The sequence below is a fragment of the Ammodytes marinus genome, assembly GCF_949987685.1.
Source record: "Ammodytes marinus genome assembly, chromosome: 8".
NCBI classification, from domain to species: Eukaryota; Metazoa; Chordata; class Actinopteri; order Uranoscopiformes; family Ammodytidae; genus Ammodytes; species Ammodytes marinus.
Window position 1 is genome coordinate 7,990,912 of NC_137212.1, and position 22,738 is coordinate 8,013,649.

General features: G+C 40.5%; 2 protein-coding genes across 2 annotated transcripts in view; one reads left to right on the forward strand and one right to left on the reverse strand.

Moving 5' to 3' along the window:
- The first annotated feature begins 338 nt into the window (after positions 1–338).
- Positions 339–10,807, forward strand: mccc1 (methylcrotonyl-CoA carboxylase subunit). Its single transcript, XM_080032480.1, has 19 exons — positions 339–478; positions 1,041–1,084; positions 2,015–2,154; positions 2,347–2,442; positions 2,642–2,763; positions 2,854–3,001; positions 3,123–3,244; positions 3,344–3,455; positions 3,858–3,939; positions 4,188–4,315; positions 4,696–4,879; positions 5,208–5,317; positions 5,593–5,809; positions 5,888–5,974; positions 6,772–6,821; positions 7,584–7,721; positions 7,986–8,093; positions 8,645–8,716; positions 9,231–10,807. Exons 1-19 carry the CDS (start codon positions 423–425, stop codon positions 9,363–9,365), a joined length of 2,151 nt encoding a protein of 716 aa, XP_079888606.1. The 5' UTR covers positions 339–422; the 3' UTR covers positions 9,366–10,807.
- Positions 10,808–13,506: 2,699 nt separating this feature from the next.
- The window catches only part of atp11b (ATPase phospholipid transporting 11B), a 51,133-nt gene continuing 41,901 nt past the window's right edge, over positions 13,507–22,738 (reverse strand). The window contains exon 30 of the mRNA XM_080032524.1: positions 13,507–16,269. Coding sequence (XP_079888650.1) covers positions 16,188–16,269 — 82 coding nt within the window. The 3' untranslated portion in view covers positions 13,507–16,187. The remainder of the gene's footprint in view (positions 16,270–22,738) is intronic.

Below are 22,738 nucleotides of genomic sequence, written 5' to 3' on the forward strand. Positions count from 1 at the left end.
TTTATAAAATGTGTTTAATTTTATATTTGTGAAAGGAGTGGTATTTTTATGTATGATGTATCTATCTATCGCTCTGTTAGAGAAACGCCGCCCTCTGCTGGTCATCTGTCGTAACTGCAGCGTCCTCTCCGCCTCCATATCCTTCATTCTCATTGGCTGTTGACACTACGAGTCCTTGGATGGGTCATAATGAATACTACATTAATTTAAAAGCCCGTGACAGGGTTTATTAGTGCGTGCGAATACATTTTGGGACCAAAATATTTATATATGGGTCAAATTAAGTGGTTTAGTCACAGTTAAAATCAAGTCAAAGAATTTATGAGCATTTTTAGGAAATTACAGCTTCGCCTTTCCCTCATCAGCTGGTCAGACAGTAGGTTAGCGAGCCAGGTAGCAGCTTGCTTCAGTATCTGGTAGCTATGGCTGCAGTTATCCTGAGTTTCCCAACTCTGCAGGGCCTAAGAATATTTACACAGTGAGTATCAAAGCGTTACAGAACTGCCGTGTTATAGCCCCTTCAAACTTTAACTCCCACCAAGCACAATTGGTATTACCTTATTTTTAAAATAAGCTAACAGCTATCAAGTTTGCAAGCCCAGCAATGTTAACACAGAGCTAACCTGACAGCTGTTCTTAACTTCACGTTGTATTTGAGTATCTACCTGTGCTCGTTATAACTGACAAGGATACAAATCTGGTTAATTCTCCCCTAGATATCAACGTGTTCTTAAAATGTTTTGTTTTTATCATAACGTAAGCAAATGAATCAGCTAAGAGTCCAGCAAGGTTAAATAAAGGTAGCATCAGCTAACGTGTCTAATGCTGCTCATACAACAACATGCACAGTGTTTTGCACACAAACGCCTTCATTTAGGAACACGTTCAGCTAAGTTACTGAGGCTGGGGTTTGTTTTATAGTTACATCACGTAATGTTTTACATTTAGCATATGCTCTGCTGCCCTTTACAGCTATGTACGTAGACATTTGAATGGGGCTGACAGCTCTCCTCTTCTCCTTTTTTTAAATCTCCTCTCAGAAAATTGTCATGGACCAAAAGAGGCTTGAGGCTTGTTTCAGGAGGTGAGTGTAAAGAAAATGCTCCTTGTAATATTATGTTGGAACACCTTATACAAAATGTATCTGTTTTTATTAGAAACTTGAAAACAGTTGTTAGAGTTAAGTGAATTTTGCCTTGATGATCATCTGTTTGGGATTATAACTGTAACTAACTGTAAAAACATACATTCCAGTGTGAAGGTGATATTGGCAGTAAAGCATAGGTGCTGCAAAAAAATAAAATATTATTTTACAATCAATTAAGTTTTGAGATATTCAGACTATCAAATTTCAGAAACAAGTTCTGGCAACTGATTACAAAGTCTATTATGAAAATTTTCCAAATCAAGCAGGCTCCTGTCCTGAACCAAAATGTTTTAGTTTAGGTGTATCACCAGCTGAACTCACATCAGAAATAGATACACATTTGTTAAGGCTACTTAGAATCAAAGCGATGAAACAGATAACGAGGAACTGGTTAAAACCTACTCCACCATCATTTAGAAACTTCTTAGAGTAAGAAGAGTTCATTTATATATATATATATTTTATTACATGTTGTTTGGTGAGTATATCTGTACTGGTTATGTATATGTATGTAGGCCTATGTATGTGAATGTACTCTTGTACATTTATTATTATTCAATTTTTATTATTTACATTTTTTTTATGTATGTATTTTTTGTACATATGTATGTATGTACATCACATGTTCTTCTCTTTTATTTATTCTTCTCTATTTTCTTTTAATTGATTGCATATAACAAAAGTGTAGGATGCTGTGAATGTGAAAAATAACTGTCAGATTCATTTTTGCTCCTACAATAAAGTACATAAAACAAATTTAAAATTCAGAAAAATATAAGCCAAAATACATGTTTTGGAGTCTGTCATGTTTTATATTGTTGACATGTTGGAGAAAACCTCTTCAAGTGTCTTCTTTGCTTTGTTCAGGTGTGGGAAGGATAGAGAAGGTGCTGATCGCCAATCGAGGGGAGATTGCGTGTCGTGTGATGCGCACGGCCAAGAAGATGGGCGTCCGCTCTGTGGCTGTGTACAGTGACGCAGACAGAGACTCCATGCACGTCGCCATGGTGAGATGTTGGATCGGTTTTCTTAAGTATTTTTAATCATCTGCTTCTCAGTCTTTTCTCCCTGTCTTCCTCTACACTTTGTGCTCCAAAAAAGAGACAGCACATTGCTAAAGTGCTGTCCATTATTAGTTCTCTTGCATTGGCTATGTTCATTTCTTAACAGTCTGTTTTGATGCTTTGTATTCATTGCAGGCAGATGAAGCCTACCACATCGGCCCTGCAGCCTCCCAGCAGAGTTACCTCTCCATGGAGAAAGTTTTGGAGGTGGCGAAGAAATCTGGATCACATGTGAGTCATTCTCTACTTGTCGTGAACCGCTTTGGGAAGAGAAGTCATGCTGTTATTTCCCTTAGGCCCTGCTTAAAGAATTTACTTCAAAAGGAAGTGTTCATTATGATGGTCAGGTCTTTTTAACCCCTTAATCTGTTAGGAGCTTTGACATTGTTAAATTGTTCAAAAACATCTCTGTGCATTTGTACGATTGTAGGCGGTCCATCCTGGTTACGGCTTTCTGTCAGAAAACACAGAGTTTGCAGAGGCGTGTAAACAGGAAGGCATCATATTCATCGGTCCACCATCCTCTGCCATCCGAGACATGGGCATTAAAAGGTAACAACATTGTATATACAAAAAATGATCAAAAATAACAACATTTAATAATACAAAAGTCACTTAGAAACTTCATTGTGCACTTTTCAGCACATCCAAATACATCATGTCAGCTGCTGGGGTGCCAATCATTGGTGGTTACCATGGAGAGGACCAATCAAATGAGAAGCTTCAGGCAGAGGCGGCCCAGATAGGATTCCCTGTGATGATTAAGGCAGTCAGAGGAGGAGGAGGGAAGGTGAGAGGACGACATAAAGCTTGAATAATATTAACTAAATAACTCCAGTAGACATAAAATAACCTTGTTTGTTTGTGTGTGTGTGTTTGCGTCTGTGTGTGTGTGTGTGTGTCTGGTTTAGGGGATGCGTATTGCACGGACAGACTCTGAATTCTTGGAGCAGTTGGAATCGGCCAGAAGAGAAGCCAGAAAGTCCTTCAACGATGACGTAATGCTGATCGAGAAGTTTGTTGAGGATCCCAGGTATTTATATTCATTCAATTATAACTACTAACCAACCCTTTCTACCACCGTGTTATGTGTATCTATGTGACGGTCTGTCTGTCTGCCTATCTCTCGTAGACATGTGGAGGTTCAGGTGTTCGGGGACATGCACGGTAACGCTGTCTATCTGTTTGAGAGAGACTGCAGCGTCCAGAGGAGACATCAGAAGATCATAGAGGAAGCACCAGGGGTGAGTGAGTGAGAGAGTGAGTGAGTGAGAGAGTGAGTGAGAGAGTGAGTGGTTGGAGCATGGATGTATCACTCAGTTTATATTGACTGATAAGTAGGGACCTGTAAACTTTTGCACAAATCAGACTAAACTTCAGAACAAGAAACTGGAAGTCTGTTTTGCTACAAACCCATAAACATACAGTTAGTTTTCCTACTACTCTCTTAGTCTTCAAAGAGAATACATGTATCATGATGATAAAAATCTTGAAAAAAAGTTTAGTCCACCTGTGTCTGTAGAGTTCACAGCCACCAATCACAAAGGATTGAGTGCATGGCTCTATCATGTGAAACTGGACATTAAGGCTGTGATAGTTTAAAAAAAAAAATTTATTTTCAACTTTTTCTATGTGCATTCTTTCAGCCTGGTATTAGTGCCGAGGTGCGGAGGAAACTTGGAGAGGCTGCGGTCAAAGCAGCCAAGGCTGTGGACTACGTGGGGGCAGGTGAGACACACAAACAGCTTACAACCAGACCTCACAGCTTATCAACACCTTCATACCATCACCATAATTTTTTATTACATTTTTTTTACGCTTGCTATATGAATTATGCTTTTAGATGCTTGTATTGTATTGTTTTCATGTTGTGCATATAAAGCAATTTCAGCTGCATTTCATGTATGAAGGGTGCTATACAAATAAAGACGTGTTAAGTATTATTCTAATGATATTGTTTGTTCTCTCCTGTGTAGGCACGGTGGAGTTCATAATGGACGCGGAGCATAACTTTTACTTCATGGAGATGAACACCAGGCTACAGGTGGAACACCCCGTCTCTGAGATGATCACTGGGACTGACCTGGTGGAGTGGCAGCTCAGGGTGAGAGAGCAGAGGGAGGGAGAGAAGACTAAAGCCACTTCATAGAAACAATACCTTTTTCCTTGCTTTTAATCAGGGTTGTGTGTTTTAATTTTTTTATGCATCTATTTATTCCCTGACTGTGAAGTGTTATTCCATTTTTATATTGTACATTTTCAATTTAGTTATTTTTCGACTGTTTTGGTTTTGACTTACTTTTCGCACTATTTAGAATGAATTAATTGTAATATATTACTCATCTTTTTTAATCCTTTGTACTTATTGCACGGTGAGTCGTAGAGAAACTTATTTTCCATACCTATGTGTGTCTGTTACATATATTGCTGAAATTGAACATAAAGTTTTGATGACTGATTGCTCTTGGTGTGAATCCCCTCCAGGTGGCAGCAGGGGAGCGTCTGCCTCTCCTCCAGGATGACATCATTCTGAACGGGCACTCCTTTGAGGCCCGCATCTACGCCGAGGACCCCAACAATGACTTCCTGCCAGGGGCGGGGCCTCTGCTGCACCTCTCCACCCCTCCAGCTGACCAACACACGCGCATAGAGACTGGAGTCAGGGATGGTAGGGAGTCTTTACATTCCTCCGGTGGTGTTTTACATAGTTTGTTAAATCTTTCTGTTTCTTTTAAAGAATCGAGTTTCCAATTCACTACTAGAACTATTCGTTGCTTGATATTTATCACAATGGCTGAACTTCCTGGTTACGTACAAAACAAAGATTAAGGCAGAAATCATCCAATTGTTAATTTTTTTTTTAAATTCTTGATCCATGATCAATCAATCCAACATGAGAATGGAGGTATAAGTAGTGTCTGTGTAGGTCTGTGTATATAATAAAGAATTAGCACTGTAATGCAAAAATACATGCGTGTGTTTATGTGTGTCTTCAGGGGACGAAGTGTCAGCACACTATGACCCAATGATCGCCAAGCTTGTGGTGTGGGGAGAAGACCGATCTGCTGCATTAAAGAAGCTGCGGTACTGCTTACGACAGTACAATGTAAGACAGACACACACACACACGCACACACACATACACACACACACACACACACACACACACACACACACACACACACACACACACACACACACACACACACACACACACACACACACACACACACTCAAATGATTTGTTACATGTAACCCTAAGTTTTGCTTTTAACTGGAAATTATCCAACGAATACATGCAATATGCCTTTATTCACAGATCTCTATCTCAACTTTTCTTTGCGTCCTTTCTGTCCTCTCTACTACTGCCCCTGTCCTCAGATCGTGGGACTGAACACCAACATTGACTTTCTGCTGAGTCTTTCGGGCCATCCGGAGTTTGAGGCGGGCAACGTGACCACCAGCTTCATCCCCCAGCACTACGCCTCCCTCTTCCCCGCTCCCAGGGCTCCGTCTGGGGCAACGCTCTGCCACGCCGCCCTGGGCCTGGTGCTACAGGAGAGGAAACACACACAGGAGTTCACCAAGAGCTCTAATGGTGAGGGGATGGTTATTTATAGAATATCTGACCTGAAAAAGTAATCGTATACTAATGTGTGTGTGTGTGATTTTTCAGACCCCTTCTCCCCATTTGGCTCAAGCAGCGGATGGCGAAGCAACAGTCACTTTAACAGAAGCATGACGCTACAGCTGGGAGACAAAAGTAAGTGACAGATGTGTGGTGAGCCTGTACCGCCCCCTAGTGTAAGGGCAAGGAGACGAATAGAAAATCTGAATTTTGACTGATAGAATATGAAGTGACTGCAAAGTAGACATTTTTGTCAAAGTTTTTTTTGTAGTTCAACTTAACACATGACAAACTTATGATTCCAGGCACTTTTTAACATACTACATTTTTTAAATTTTTCTAAAACCACCTTCTACATTTCTGGTTTTGTCCCTCCAACAGACCGAAGCAAATCCATTCAAATGAACACAACATAAACAAAGATAGATAGCAAATACTCATGTTTTTCATAATGGATTAACAATTTATGTGATTTATTATCAGTATTGTTGTTGGTTAATTTTGTTTAAGCACTCACTTCAATAATGGCAGGACAGGAAAGTCCCTCTCTTCCTCTCATCACTTATCTAATAACTGGACCAATTAAAAACCTGGTGTATTAACTTTGTGTTTAGATTTATAGAATGACCACCGTGACTATTAAATTATATGTTAAATTAGTGTTTCAGTTTTAATAAGCAGAGCCCTGCAGTGAAGGGGTTGATTCATAACTGTGGATGTGATTTAATGACTGTTTTGAATCATTAAGTCTGGGCCGGGGTCTGGTCTTTTGACAGTTTGATAATGAACCTATATCCATTATTCAACGCTTCTATTAAACGTGGCAACGCTAAGCTAAAAATAAATCCCCCTGTCTGCTGCTGCTGAGTCAGAGTGCAGACGATGTTCAGCTGAAGTAACTTTAGTCTCTCCTCGTGTGTTTGTCTTTTCAGAAGTTGATGTGGTCATCGTGTACAACAAAGACAGAAGCTACACAATGAAGGTGAGTTGGAAAAAGGCCTTCTGTCCTACAACATTAATCACTGTCTATACCTCTACTTCCGCACTATTTAGCATGCCAGAAAGAGATTTAGGATGTCCCCCAATACAAATGTTACATGCCAGAAATACCAATATGTCCTACAACATCCGGTATCATTTTGCAGTATGCAAGCCAGCATGTTCTTTTTGCTGTTCTGAGTGCAACTTGCATCACATGGACTGAGCCACCGAGAGAGAACAACTAGTGCTATGTACTTGGACGAAAAGTCAAAAGTTCAAGGCGAAATGTATAGATGAAATAGCATGTCTTATATATATGCATACTGCATGCAAAGTACATACTTTTAAAAGGGCAGCTGCAGTATATGTAGTATAGTAAAATTAAAAAGTATGCGATTTGGAATGCAGGGAGAGTTTAATTTTTAATGTTTTCATAGAAAAGTACCGACAATCTTTCTTATAGGGCAGATTTCTGTACACTTAAAATATTGATCATAGCTCATATTAAAGTATGATTTTTAATATTTAAAATCAACCAAATGAAATTTCCTACACATGAAAGTTAGTACATAGGCCGAAGGAACAGTAGTTTGAAAAAGTAATCTTAACTCCGGGTCAATTTTTGTGGAGCTTTCAACCACATCTCACAGCCATTATTTAGTGAATTGAATACTGCCCAAGCCCAGCGTAGATTAAAGAGGTGAAGATATAGTCATAGATCTGCCCCCTTCACATTTATCACCAATACATGTCTTGTTAACAGATGGGTGAGAAGTCGTACCATGTGACTGGGGAGCTGGAGATGGAGGGTGGAGTGTCATTCCTTCACTGCACCGTCGACGGCGTAAAGTCTCGTCCCAAACTGGTGATCCTGGACAACACAGTGCACCTGTTCTCCATGGTACATTCCCACCAATACTACTTCTACTACTAATACTATTACTTCTTGAAGGCAGTCATTTTATTATTATGGTTCATACACAGATTTACTCAAATCAATGTTGTATTTATTAAAAATGCACAATTTTTTTTAAGATTACTTCAATGTTTCTGAATAAAAAGTGAATTCCTCATGGAGTAAAATGCCCAAATAAGATATTTAGTCAAAGCTGTAAATTCAGTCAATTTAATAAGAATAACCTTTAACCTGCCACTGTTTCTGTAGGAGGGCAGCGCTGAAGTGTCTGTCCCAGTGCCCAAGTATCTGGCTGGGGTGAGCGGCTCTGCAGCTCAGGGGGCAGCTGTGGCCCCCATGACTGGAACCATAGAGAAGGTGAGTTTGGTTGTATTGACAAATGTGTTATAATTTGCAGTGATTTGAACCATTGTCATCCAGAGGAATTGGGTTTGTTTTCTTAAGGCTGAACCGGTTGTTAAAAATGTCTTCCCACAGCTCTTGAGTACAGGAATTAGACTTTGGTTCAAGAAACAACAGCAAAGAGCTAAACAAATGTAGATAGTTGTTCATTTCCTTTCCTATTGTATCCCCCACACCATGTTGTTAATTAGCAAGATATACAGTATGTTGATAAGTGAACTTTAGAGTTGTTAAAGGTTATTGGAGTTTTGGACATAACTGTATTGTGCTTCCAGTCTGTAATACATTCCTGCTGATACAGAAATTAATTGGACTTAGTCACAGAAATGTAAATTTAATGGGGACACATCTGCAGCCAGTGTAATGAGGCTGAAGCAGAGGTGATAAGAGCACACTGTCTGCTATATATTAAACAGCAGAAAATATTTTAAAAAAGGATGACATTTAACAAGAGACTTACAGCAACTTCAAATACGTTTGAAATCCATTTGTTGTGTTGTGTTCAGGTGATGGTGAAGGCCGGGGACACAGTGGCTCTAGGAGACCCTCTGATGGTTATGAATGCCATGAAGATGGAGGTGAGGAACATATGCTGGCTCACACACACACACACACACACACACACACACACACACACACACACACACACACACACACACACACACACACACACACACACACACACACACACACACACACACACACACACACATCCTCACTGTCACTAGTGATGCACCAATCCACTATTTTTCAGCCTTGATCTGATTCCGATATCTGGGTTCTGGATATTGGCTGATAAGGATACTGTCCGATATATCCGTCCGAATTATACTTTTTTTTTATGTGTAAGGTTAATAGGTTATAAAGGCTTAAGCAGTACAGCAATTCTAATTTAAGAGCGCTATAAATATTTAAAAACAGAAAAGAAAAAGGTTTACATGTATTCAAACCCATTTACTGGAACAGTTTTTTTACAGACCTGTATTAGAAGTCTCTAGCGTGTGGAATTGGATTGGTATGTCGATCGGTCCCCTCATTAACTATGGCAAACATTGCGTTTTGTAATGAATTGTTTTGCTTCTGTCTCTTCAGCACACGATCCGGGCGCCCAAGGCAGGTGTGATCAAGAAGGTTTTCTTCAGCGAGGGCTCTCAGGCCAGTCGCCATGCTCCTCTGGTGGAGTTTGAAGAGGAGCCAGAGGCAGAGGAGGAGGGGGTGGGCCAGTAAACAGACTCACACACTAACATACATACACACTGACAGGTAGGAGGGAGCCGGGACTAGTTACTATGCCAACCGGAGGGGGAGAGAGAGCTATCCAATCAGAGCTCAGAGGTCTCCAGCAACTTGATTGATATTTGTTAAACAATGCGAGTGAGGACCTGAATCATCAGCTTGGGGTGAGAGGGTTTGGTTCGGTCTGGAAACGGATGAGACGCAAAGTTTGGCCCGAGGTTGTGTCACCCGCAATGCATTTAGAAAGGTCATACACTGTTACAGCGACAGTAAATGTCACTGGGTTTGACTCGGGTGGCAGCAGGGAAACAAGGCTCATCCTGTGGGTGAACACAGAGAAACAATCTCTCATGTATAGTTGCCTTTCACACATCAGACTATTGCCTTCATGTCGATTTGTAGAGGTTTTTGGTTTGTTTCGACTTTTCTTTCTTGTGTGTTTTTACCTTTGCAGTAATCAGTGGATCTCTGGCAACTTCTGTGTTTTTTGAGAATCTTTATAATTTCACTCAAAGTTTCCATTCAGCGGTGTAGTGTTTGTTAGTCCTCTCTGTTCTTTTTCTTTACACAGTGACACAACTAAGTCAAAATCATTGTTTGTAACTATATCAGAAGGGGAATGAGTAATGAGTAGGTAGATGTAACACTTGAATTCTGCCATAGATGGCTATAGGAATAGTTACTGATGACTGAGGGTGTACAGCTTCACTTTTACTTGAGCTCCACATTTTTCCTGAGTGAATACCATCAATTTACATCAACGTTTGAGGCTTTATAACTGACTTATCTTGGGTGGATAAAGTATTATCACTGTCCAGTAAAACCATGTATTTTAAACTGTGGCTCATTGTCAAATACTCCCTTTTAACAAAAAAACTGTGGTACCACTTGTAAATATTATAAAACTGGCCAGTATTTAAAAAAAAAAAACTTGACTTAAAGCAAGAAATGTTTTCCTTTTTCATTCAAAATGTTCATTTTGAAGCTACATGGCTTCCACTGGACAGTGATGTTACCATATAAAAGAGGCTTGATGTCAATTTATTTTTGGTTTACGAAGATATTTTCTATGGGGGTTTGTTGATGTCCATACATTTTGCCTACCCAGACTGACTCCACAGATGTCTGCCTGTGTGTTGTTGTAGAAGAGATTATAACATGGCACTAAGGAGAATGGCTGAAAAACACTCCGGAATTATCAAGCGATTCCCAACTTTTTTGCTAACGGTTTTGGCTCTGATTTGAAAATGACAGATGGTTTGTTTCTGTGTATATACGCCATCCTTTCAAGTGAACTTGACCCATTTATTTTCTGCTGCTCACTCTCTTCTTACTAACTGGTGTGTTTTGAGGCCTTGTAGATTAAACTGATCAACACCTGTGTTCATATTGTAGATTTTTGACGAATGATTAGTTTTTGTAAAATAATGATATTGGACTGCTCAGATACTGTAATAAAAATGTTTCAAAAGTATAAAGCCACAGCTCCATGTCATATGTGATGTACTGTGGTTAAAGGTGGGTTGCTTTGTGTAACAACTTAATTTCTATTTATTCATATCTCAGAGAATACTTCTTCAAATTGCTTGTTTTTTCCAACCAAAGCTGCTAAATGTACACAACAGACAATAATTGTACATTAATTTCCTGTTAATAAAATATTTCAATATGAAAAGGTCAAAATAGTAAAAAAGGAAACAACTTTGCTGTTGTTTTTGTTTGGTCCTGCTCAGCTAACATCTACTCCTCCCATTATAGAGCTTATATAAATGAAAAAAGCCACACTCCAAATACCAGTTTTTAAAAATGTATATATTTTGTAAATAGAACCGCATCTTCATAAACATCAGATATAAGACAAGATTTACAGACAGTAGGGAGGACAGACAGACACATAGACAGACACCAGTCGACAGAAGAGTGATTATAAATGGGTTACTTATAATCTGGTGCAGCAAGATTTTATTGATGAGAGAAGAGAATAAAAACCGACATGATCTGCAGCCTGGTGCTGAGTCACACACACACACACACACACACACACACACACACACACACACACACACACACACACACACACACACACACACACACACACACACACACACACACACACACACACACACACACACACACACACACACACACACACACACACACACACACACACACACACACACACACACACACACACACACACACACACACACACACACACACAAAGCTGATCGCTGCTTGACATTTTCATTTGGGTTCCTCCTTTTAGCTGATTTGATCCAGGAAACTGTTAGTTTTGATTCAAGTCGGCTAAGTGAGTTTTCCAAGAGCATCTCTGCACTGACGTCAGCTTTCTCTCCAGTTCCAAATGTTTCTTCTCTGTATGATCCTTCATTTATACTAAAAATAAAAATCATGGTAATATTCGGTATAATTCCATTCAATTAATATTTCCGGATCATTCTCTTCACTACACACATTTCACAAGAGACTTGGTCACTGGATAATGTAGTGTAAAGGTCAAACAGAATGCTCTGATTTGCATATTTTGACTGCACTGCCGATGCTGCTCACATATTCCAACGCGGGGCCAATAGGCTATTCCCAGAAGCAGAAGCACTTCCTACCTTCGCCTGCGGACTTAAACAGCCATCGGCGTCCTTTATAAGATACCCAATTAAACTTGGGCTAGTGCTTCTGACGGGTGACGTGATCATATTCATCTGCAGTCGAGGTTAGATGAAATATTAAAAGACCATTTTTTAAATGATGTGGCCGGGTTAACTGCTAGAAAACCCCTAGAGGCCTCGTACTCAGACCCCGCTGTTCTACAATGACGTCAGTGCTTGGAGATTCAGATTTGAATAATGTCACGTTACACCATAGGTTTTCTTCATAAACAGCATAAAAGGTATCACTCTAGTGCAACATTTTATATGTGAAAACTAGAAGAAAAAAAAACGTACCTGGATATAGTCTGAATAATTTAGAAGCATTATTTTGTCTGCTTTGGATCAAAACTGTACTGGATGATGTTTTAGTTTTTTTCCCCTCACAGAGTATAGAGACCCAAAATGATCAATATATAACCAAGAAATTGCTAAATAGTCCCATAGATTTTAGAACTGTTTCCTTGTCTGGCTTACTTTCACAAAATTGTTTAGTTCCAAAATGGCAACTTTATAGTTTTTTATCACTAATCAATCAAGAACAGGAGACTGTTATGTGATTGACTTTTGCTCTGGAAAAAAGGGACATTTTGAGATAAGCTGTTGGTATTCATTTTAATGAATGATAATTTAATTGTTGAACTCTTGGAAGGAGCTTTGTTTTACTCATGTAACAACTTTATGTTGATTATTTGTACATCCCAATGAATAGGACACACCTTTTATATAATAATTGACGTTGTGTGTTGTTTATTTAGTTTTGATCATGTTGGGTCTCTCATAGATGAGCACAAGGGGGCATCAGAAATGCATTAACACTGCAGTCTTCCATCCTCTGCCATGTATTCTGAGATCGTTTAAGGTCACAGCTCTGATGCCTCTGAATCCTCCTGAACAGAGTTTGATGACATTTCCGGTGAAGAGGAGTGTCCAAATAAGTGATTCAATATCGTCATCAATTGACCATCACTGGCATCCCACTGCAGGGGTTATAAAGACTATGGTAGGTCTGTCATCTTTTCACAACCTTTTGAGAATGATGATTAATAGAATCATATCATGAATTTAAAGGTGCTATGAGAAACTTTTGAATATTTCTGAAACTGTCATTTTCACTCTGATGATCATACATGACATGTAACAGTAAATAAAACCATCAGTGCAAAGAATGCTATTTTCATATAGTTTTTCTTAATGCCTTTGTCATGGGTACGCTCACCCGGGAATTACAGCTGGTGTAGTAAAAACACGACCACTTCTGTCCAAAGGGGGTGCAAGAATGAACAAAAAATTAAAGTTCCCCGGAGCACCTTTAAATTATTTTGGTAAGGAGAATCGTGATATATTTTCATATTGTCCCATGCTTAATTCAGAGCCACAGATTAACATTTTACAGCTATTTTCACGGGCTGGATATCGCAATCCATAAAACAAACTGACCTCTATGTTGTAAAAATCAAAAGTGCAGCTTCAAACAGCATTAACACCCGGGTACAGATTACAGGTATCATAGGTGTATCCAGGTAGTCATTTTAATAGAAGATATGAGTTCAAATGTTTAACATCATGTGTTGGGTTTGTTGGATGGAGTGACGTTAACTTGATTTTCCCAAGTGTAACAAAAAATTAACAACCAGACGTGACCTTTCAGAACAAACAACAACACACATTTGCCAAAATGGAAGATGAACCGCGTGATTACAAGAGTTAAGACAGAGTAAAACATTGTGGGAAGTTTCTGCATTCGAACCATGTACAGGACCACAAACATATATAGTGATATGTAAAAAAAAAACAAGAACAAAAGTTCAACACAGAAATACAGAAGAAAAAATTGCTGCAATAATAAATAGACACTTCCACCTGCGTGAACAGAGAGGATAAAACAGGCCCAGGTATGCATCAAACAAGGTGTACCGTAGAGGAAATACAACATTACATGAACTGATATTATTGACTTTTCGAGCTGCTGTTTGAACAGTAACCGTGGCTACAGAAACATCCTATGTCTCTGTATGTTCCCTGTGTTAAGCTGAGGTGGTTTTTTGCGTCAAGTTTAAAACGGTTGTCTCGAAAGATTTCCAGTTACACTTCTGTCAGTGGCCTTCTGGAGTCAACTGAACTTTCCCCCCCAAAAAAATTAAGAACCGTCAAGATTTTTCCTTTTAGGAAAAGAAGGTGAACCCGGTGTCAAAGTGAAACCTTCACCATTGACCTGCTTACAACAAGTATTTTCCTGCAACCGACGTGGCTGGCATACAAAAAGAAACACACTTCAACACACAAACACACACCATCAACATTTGGATTATAAACACACATGGGGGGAAAAAAACAACAACGTAACAGCGAAAAAACATGATTGAGATGATTGCAATGGGGAGAGAGACGAGCTGAGATGATTTGAAAAACAACAACGTGATTTTGATATGTGACTTGTGCAAAACCTTCTGCTTTTTCTTTCCACTTCTGTGGAAGCTGAATAAGATTTTATTATCTGATATATATATCTTACTCTCTGGAGACATTCTGCTGTCTGGGTCGACGTGCGTCAGCCGCTGGTTTAGGGGAAAAAAAGCATCTCGACATTAAAAGCCATTTTTGTCACGGACACCGAAATAAGAACGGTGCCGTTATCTGATCAGATACTCAGGAAAATGTATAGGCAACCGAAAAGCAAAAATCTCTACCTCCAATTCTGTTTGTACAGACGATTTTTAATCCAGTCACTTCAAAGATATTCCCTGAGCACCATGGACTTTAATGCTAAAATGCCTTTTGCTAACCGGGGCTGACTGAGAAAAAAAAGGCATTCAAGTCGTTTGAACAAGTTTCCAAACACAAAGTAACAACAACATCTTCTATCCACAGTTGCTTTTCATAATCTATCAATAATATAACCTCTCGGAAATGTATGGCTTTTTAAAAACAGACCCCATCCGGACTCCTTCAGAGCAAGAGAGAAAGAGATAGGGAGAGAGAGAGAGAGAGAGAGTCCTGAGAAGTCAAGACGAGGAAAAGCAGCGCAAACAGTTATAATAGTCTTCCTCTTAACAATGTACAATGAATCAGGCACAAAAAGAAACACTTTATCTTTCAAACTTCAGTCTTTGGTTCCACGCTGGAGATTCAACTCCTTGTACAGTATTGAGGGAGGGAGTGCTGTAGGTCCAAAGGAAGCAAGTTCAAGACGTTACCAGAACCAGCCAGGCTCCGAAAGCTACAGGACTGTGTGAGTGTGTGTGAGTGTGTTTGAGTGTATGTGTGTGTGCTTGAGTGTGTGTGGGTTAGCTGTTTTCCTCTCCAGCAAAATGAGAAGTGAAGTCGCAGCTGGGATGAGGAAGTGTACGTAAGTTTTAATGGAAGCAACATGATATCGAGACTTAGCTTTTAGTCGACACCTATGAGATGAACTCTTAATGAGGTCTGACTTCGAGTAGCCTTTTTCCTGGTGCTACATGAATGATTCTGGGATCTGCAGCATTTCCAAACCAGCTTGGATAGTCCTTATGCTGATATGCTTTGAATAGGACTGATACCTGCCATTAGCTAACACCTGAAGCAAAACGTCCAGATGGCCAGGAAATATTCATTCTTTGTCTACAAATATTCAAGAAGGTCATTTTTATATGCCAGTTGCAAGAAACAAAACGTATGGCAACCGGACTGAAAATGAAAATGTAATTGCTGCATGAGAGTTCATGTACCTGGGCAGCAACCTGTGAGCCAACATCTTTTAAAAAGTACTTCATTTCAATCAGGGTTTTTCAGATACTTCTGCAGGACTTTTGCAGACACCATTTCAGGTGCGGGTATCTGATAATAGTTGTCGCTGGATCTTTTTTTTTTTAGCTCCACAGATGTGGGCTTCACGCCATGCTGACTTGCTCCACACTTCATGTTTCATTCCCGATAATAATTGATTCACTGGGGGAAACTAATTGGTGAAGGCCAAAAGCAGCCTGTTGTGCCAAGTCATTTGGTTTCACATAATGCGAACAGCTCCCATCTGTGTTCGACACTGCAATCCGGCTGATATTGCATTCATTTAAAGTTGAAGTAGGTTTATAAAATGGCGGTGGTGGTGGTGGGTGTGGTTATGACTCGTAGCCCACCCCACAATTCTGCTTCCTACAGGCCCTGGGAGTCAGCAGTGTGTGGCCTCGATGGGCGACAGCGTCAGGATGCTGCGGTCGTTGGAGTAGAAGTTCTCTGTGTCGTTCCAAGACCTGAAAACAGGCAGCAGTGACTGAGGGTTAGGTGACTGACAGAGTGAATGTGTGTGTGTAAGTTAGAGTGTGTGTGTGTGTGTGTGTGTGTGTGTGTTTGTGAGTGTGGCAGGAGGACAGTGAGCTCGGCCGTGACTAGGTCAAACACAATTATCCACAAGTTTGTGATTTTAATCTGTTTATCTAAAAGGTGTCCTTGAGTGTTATGAAAGGTGCCCATCAATAAAATGAATGATTATTATTATTAATCTACACAACCAGGCTGAAGGAAGCAGAGAGGAGAGAGGGATGGAAGAGTGAAGAGGTGGTAATGTGGTGTGGTGGTGGGAAGTGATGAGTATCACAAGTCTCTCCTCATTTACTCACACCAGTTATGGTTAAAACTGTAAAATAGAAGGTCACAAATGAACGACTCTAAGGCCTTAAATCTTTTAATTTGAGGACCTGGTAATACCTTAATCTGTCTTTTTTTTTTAAGTCTGGGATCAAAGCCCAGTTAGAATCTGGGTATAACCAACTATAATCTCTTATTTGCCTTATTAGCGTATACAGCAGCAGTTTGGAGTTAGAGTAGATCTATGTTGTGCTTGAAAATTCAAATGATTCAGAAGTCTTAAGGTTTAGATTTCATAAAGCTGATCAGACACAGCTTGTACGTTTCCGATCTCAAACTTCAGAAATGACGATAAGGGTTAACTGCTTCAACCGCTTTTCCAAATCTATCTGTCTCATTTCTTTGTAATACATGTCTCTGGTTCGCCTAATCCATCTCTGGTTAAGTTCTCATGAGAAGGAGGAGGTGAGATGAGACTTGAGCTACTCAACTCATGGAAACATCAACAAAATCATAATCATCAAAAAAAAAAAAAAAATCACAACAAACAACAGATCAGCAACATTCTTGCCTCATGTATCCACTCTCAAGACAAGCAGGACTAGTATCTGATAATCTACCCATTTAAAATATCTTTCCCTTTTTACTAGAAAAATAGTTATTCTTCAACCTTCAACACAAATATATACAGCATCTCACAAAAGTGAGTACACCCCTAACATTTCTTCAAATATTTCATTATATCTTTCCATGCGACAACACTGAAGAAATGACACTTTGATACAATGTCAAGTAGTCAGTGTACAGCTTGTATAACAGTGTAAATTTACTGTCCCCTCAAAATAACTCGACACACAGCCATTAATGTCTAAACTGTTGGCAACAAAAGTGAGTACACCCCTAAGAAAAAATTTCCAAATTGGGCCCAAAGTGTCAATATTTAGTTTTGCCAACATTATTTTCTAGCACTGCCTTAACCCTCTTGGGCATGTAGTTCACTAGAGCTTCACAGGTTGCAACTGGAACCCTCTTCTACCCATTCATGACGACATCAAGGAGCTGGTGGATATTAGAGTCCTTGCGCTCCTCCACCTTCTGTTTGAGGATGCCCCAAAGATGCTCAATAGGGTTTAAGACTGGAGACATGCTTGGCCAGTCCATAACCTTTACCCTCAGTTTCTTTAGCAAGCCAGTGGTCGTTCGGAGGGGTGTTTGGGGTCGTTATCATGTTGCAGTACTGCCCTGCGGCCCAGTTTATGAAGGGAGGGGATCATGCTCTGCTTCAGTATGTCACAGTACATGTTAGAATTCAATGAACTGTAGATCCCCAGTGCTGGCAGCACTCATGCAGCCCCAGACCATGACACTCCAACCACCATGCTTGACTCTAGGCAAGACACACTTGTCTTTGTACTCCTCACCTGGTTGCCGCTCCACACTCTTAACACCATCTGAACCAAATAAATGTATTTTGGTCTCATCAGACCACAGGACATGGTTGCAGTAATCCATGTCCGTAGTCTGTTTGTCTTCAGCAAACTTTTTGTGGGGTTTCTTTTGCATCATCTTTAGAATAGGCTTCTTTCTGGGATGACAGCCATGCAGACCAGTATGATGCAGAGTGCGGCGTATGGTCTGAGCACTGACATGTTGACCCCCCACCCCTTCAAGCCCTTCAGCAATGCTGGCAGCACTCATACGTCTATTTTCCAAAGCCAACCTCTGTGTACGACGCTGACCACGTGCACTCAACCTTCGTAAACTGGGCCGCAGGGTGGTATTGCAACATGATAACGACCCCAAACACACCTCCAAGACGACCAGTGGCTTGCTAAAAAAGCTGAGGGTAAAGGTTATGGCCTGGCCAAGCATGTCTCCAGACCTAAACCCTATTGAGCATCTTTGGGGCATCCTCAAACAGAAGGTGGAGGAGCGCAAGGTCTTTAATATCCACCAGCTCTGTGATGCTGTCATAAATGGGTGGAAGAGGGTTCCAGTTGCAACCTGTGAAGCTCTAGTGAACTACATGCCCAAGAGGGTTAAGGCAGTGCTGGAAAATAATGGTGGCCACACAAAATATTTACACTTTGGGCCCAATTTGTACATTTTTTCTAAGGGGTGTACTCACTTTTGTTGCCAGCAGTTTAGACATTAATGGCTGTGTGTCGAGTTATTTTGAGGGGACAGTAAATTTACACTGTTATACAAGCTGTACACTGACTACTTTACATTGTATCAAAGTGTCATTTCTTCAGTGTTGTCCCATGGAAAGATATAAAGAAAAATGTGAAGAAATGTGAGGGGTGTACTCACTTTTGTGAGATACTGTATATACCATCGATCTGACATACTGTACATTCCGATTTCCTGTAGTTAGCTTATCATAGCTGGGTCTCCTTTGGACATTTTCTAACCAAGACAGCTTTAACACAATCTCACCCACTTCACTCCACACACCACTCCAGCTAAAAGGCCAGTGATTTGTCTGGACAAGGAATACAAATAATAAAACATGGATCCATCATGAAAGCCACAGCTTGCTACCGTTTGATCCGTAAAGGTCACGACAAACCAGCACCATGCTGACTCACATCACAGTAGAACCAGAGTGGATGATCAGAGCTTCTCTTCTCCCAGGAGCCCCAGCAGGGAGCAGCTATACTCTGGGTTCAAACAAGGCCTCCACACTGACTGCTACACCTCATCTCCATATGACTGCGCCAGTAAAGCTAGAAATACGTGTGCAGCCTTTTACATAATGAGAGAGAATAGTCTGCACCTCGAATACTTGCACATGTCCATACAACTCTTTCTAAATGTCCTCTGCTCACCTAGGAACAATTCCCACAACATTTAATATAACGCTGCTTTCTTGAGATTTCAAAAAGACAACCGTTTTAAGACCTGGTATAAAAAAAAAAAAAAAAAAACGAGGCCACCCAGGGACTTTGAAATAAGCTGTTGATGACTCAAATAGTGTTTTTCTTTTTTCCGGCTGGAGGCGCTTGTCTCACGCGCCACATCACCAGCTCGGCTGTGTACCGAGGGCCCGGGTCAAATGGAAAAGTCCCTGGTGCTAAAAGTGTCTTTGCTCCCCGGGTTACGACGGTAAACAAAGAGGACTAGGAGAGTTAGCATTAAAAACCTCTTTAGGATTGGCTGGTGGCAACATGAACCCAAAAAAAAGAACAAAACAGGCAGATTTTCTGACAAGACCAAGCTCACGGGGGACGTTCACAACACATGAATAATTAATCTGGAAGGTCAAACAACATTATGCAGATTTCAGACACAGAAGGACAGGCACACAGAGACAGTGAGGACAGAAAAAGTGCAAGAAGAGGAGGAGAGTGTGAGGGCACAAACACATACAGGTTTACATTGTATACAAAGTACCAAAAGGCAACAGCAGTCCCCATGCAACAAGACACAGTCTGGGGCATTCTTGTTTTGTAGCTGGTAGTGTGGAACGAGACAGGTGGAGTTATAGACTGTAGCCATGAAAGAGAAGGTTAACTCCACCCACCCGGGAACACTCCTGGTTATAAAACAAGCACGCCCTCAATGTTGGCCTCTTCTCAGAAGCACATATAAGGCTTCGGGATCCAGTAGAAAAAAGATTCATAGATACAAGGAAGTAGCAAAAACAGACTCTCAGGGACTACATGTCCCAGCAGCCTCTTTGTTTTAGAGTGTGGTCCCCTTGTTCTAGGAGAAGAGGAGTGTGGGGAGGCAGCTGAGTTTCCATCCAATGATTATTGAGTTAGACAACAGTTTCCAAGTGTTTTGTGTTTAGATATTGTTCTATTGTTGTTCTATATCTGCTTGTTAATTGGAACATTCAAACCCACCACCAAGTTTGTTTCTTATTTTCTACCGCATTTTTTGTTATTTTTTGATATTCAAGAAGCATTTTTGGAAATGCCAATCAAAAATGCTTCTTCGCTTTTATCAAATCTAAAAGTTCAGTGTAACATTTGGATGGAAACGCAGCTGCCGGGTTGACCACACACATACGGGTAAGTGTCTCTATATAATGAGAAACATGTCCAGTTTTGTCGCCTCGAGATCGGCACTGCAACAACAGGCCAAGTCAAGCAGCCAGCTACAGTTGGGCTTCCAATATAGAACAGATAAATACGTTATGTATTATATATGTTGGTAAATATGGTTGCTACACGTCCCTTCCAGTCATTTAAGCATGTTATATAGAACTGAGTGGATATATATTCCCTTTCCGTTATGGCAGTATCGTAGCATTAAGGCCAAATGTGGGCCAAGTCTAACTAGTCTTTCATTCCCTATTGGTTCTAGTCTGCCTTTTTCCTCAACCAAAAGTAGAGGGAGTGGTGAGAAGAGGAGGAGGAGAGAGTGGGGAAAGTCCATACTAAGGTAAGGAGATGAGGGATGAAAACTAAATCTCCACATTCAAATACTTTTTGAATTCACAGTATATAGCCCACCGAAGCAGAGCATGTTACTGATGTTCATAGTTTTTAATCTATCCATTTGGGAGTACAAATTGGCCGCTCTTTGCACAGTTGGAAGAATTCAATTGGCCGCTTGCGTGTCAAAGAACAAATCAATCATTCCCACGAGGAAGGAATTCATCAAAATCCAATCACGCATTAAGAGGTAATTCAACCCAGAAACAATGAGTGTAGTTTCCATTCTTCCAGTAAAAGGACCCTGACAACAATTGAAATAGATCATTTCACGCTGCATATCCCACACACGACTAATGAAAGGTATAGATATCTAAATGTAGAGACCATTATATGCTCCTGAATTAAACTGTAAAATGATCCTGTGGTGCCTAAAATGTTAATTATTTGCACGCAGGCCATGCACGGAATAAAATTACTAACGAGGAGATGTCTTTATAGCCAGTCCCAATTTTAGATCTCAATTGCTACAGCTAATAAGACTGCAGTTTGTGGTGACACAGTCCTGTACACGAATACAGAGAGTCTGCAGGGTGTTGTCCAGAGGGGCTGAAGGAAGGGAGGGAGGGAGGGAGGGTGTGTGTGTGTGTGTGTGTGTGTGTGTGTGTGTGTGTGTGTGTGTGTGTGTGTGTGTGTGTGTGTGTGTGTGTGTGTGTGGTGGGAGGGTAGTGTGTCCCAAATTTAACCAGCATGCTGTCATTACCTTCACAAACACACACAGTCATGAACAAACAAACAAACATGCGTGCCCACACCACCCGATTCTGTGCAAAGGTACACTGCAAAAGACTCACACACACACAAAGCACAAGAATGCTACGTCTTCATTACTGATTGAATCAATACTCCGTGTCCCTAGTTGGTTTGGTGGAATATTGATTGCTCAGCACAAAGGGGCCGATCAGGTCAATTGATCAATGCCCCTTCACCACTGTGTCACTGGGAATCAGGTAAAAAAAAAAAGACACAATAACAACTGAAGCAGCAGATTGAGCAGCCCAGCTAAAAACTGTCAACTCAGGGTTCTCATCCTTAAAGCTGCACTCTGCAAAATGTTTTATGAAAAAAAAAGAAAAGTAAGTAAATAATGTTATTGATGCTGTATCGTTCTTTATCTCAAAGTGGGGGGCTGCGGCAGAGAAGAAAGTTTTATCTGCACTTACTGAGAGCCCTCTTTGTACTTTAAGCCTACATCAAGTTGCATTATTTTAACCTCTGCTTGACATTAAGTAGCCACCACCACCATGAATGCAGCATTGCAGTGTGCAGCTTGAAGGCTAAGACGGTAGAACCCTTCACTTATTGAAGCACTTTCACATCTATTCAATCATTGGGGTAATACTACAGATGTGCACAACTGAATTTGGTGTTTGGAGGTTAATAAATAATTCGACCAGCTATCCATTATCTGGCCTCATAAGGCCTCCAGTGAACAAGAGGACTTACTGGACATTTGGGGAGTCCACTTTAAATGACATATAGACATCTGTTAAAGTGCATTACAGATTAGGCTTCCGTTCGGACGCCAACATTGTTTTTTTTTTCAGGGAGAATTGAAAGGAAATGGAGGACAGACAGGACACACATAAGAACAGATCATAGTGATAAAGACACAGACACATGGGCTAAAGGACGAGACACGCCCTAATGTAGGGGCTACACAGACAAGACAGGTTACATAGAGTAATAC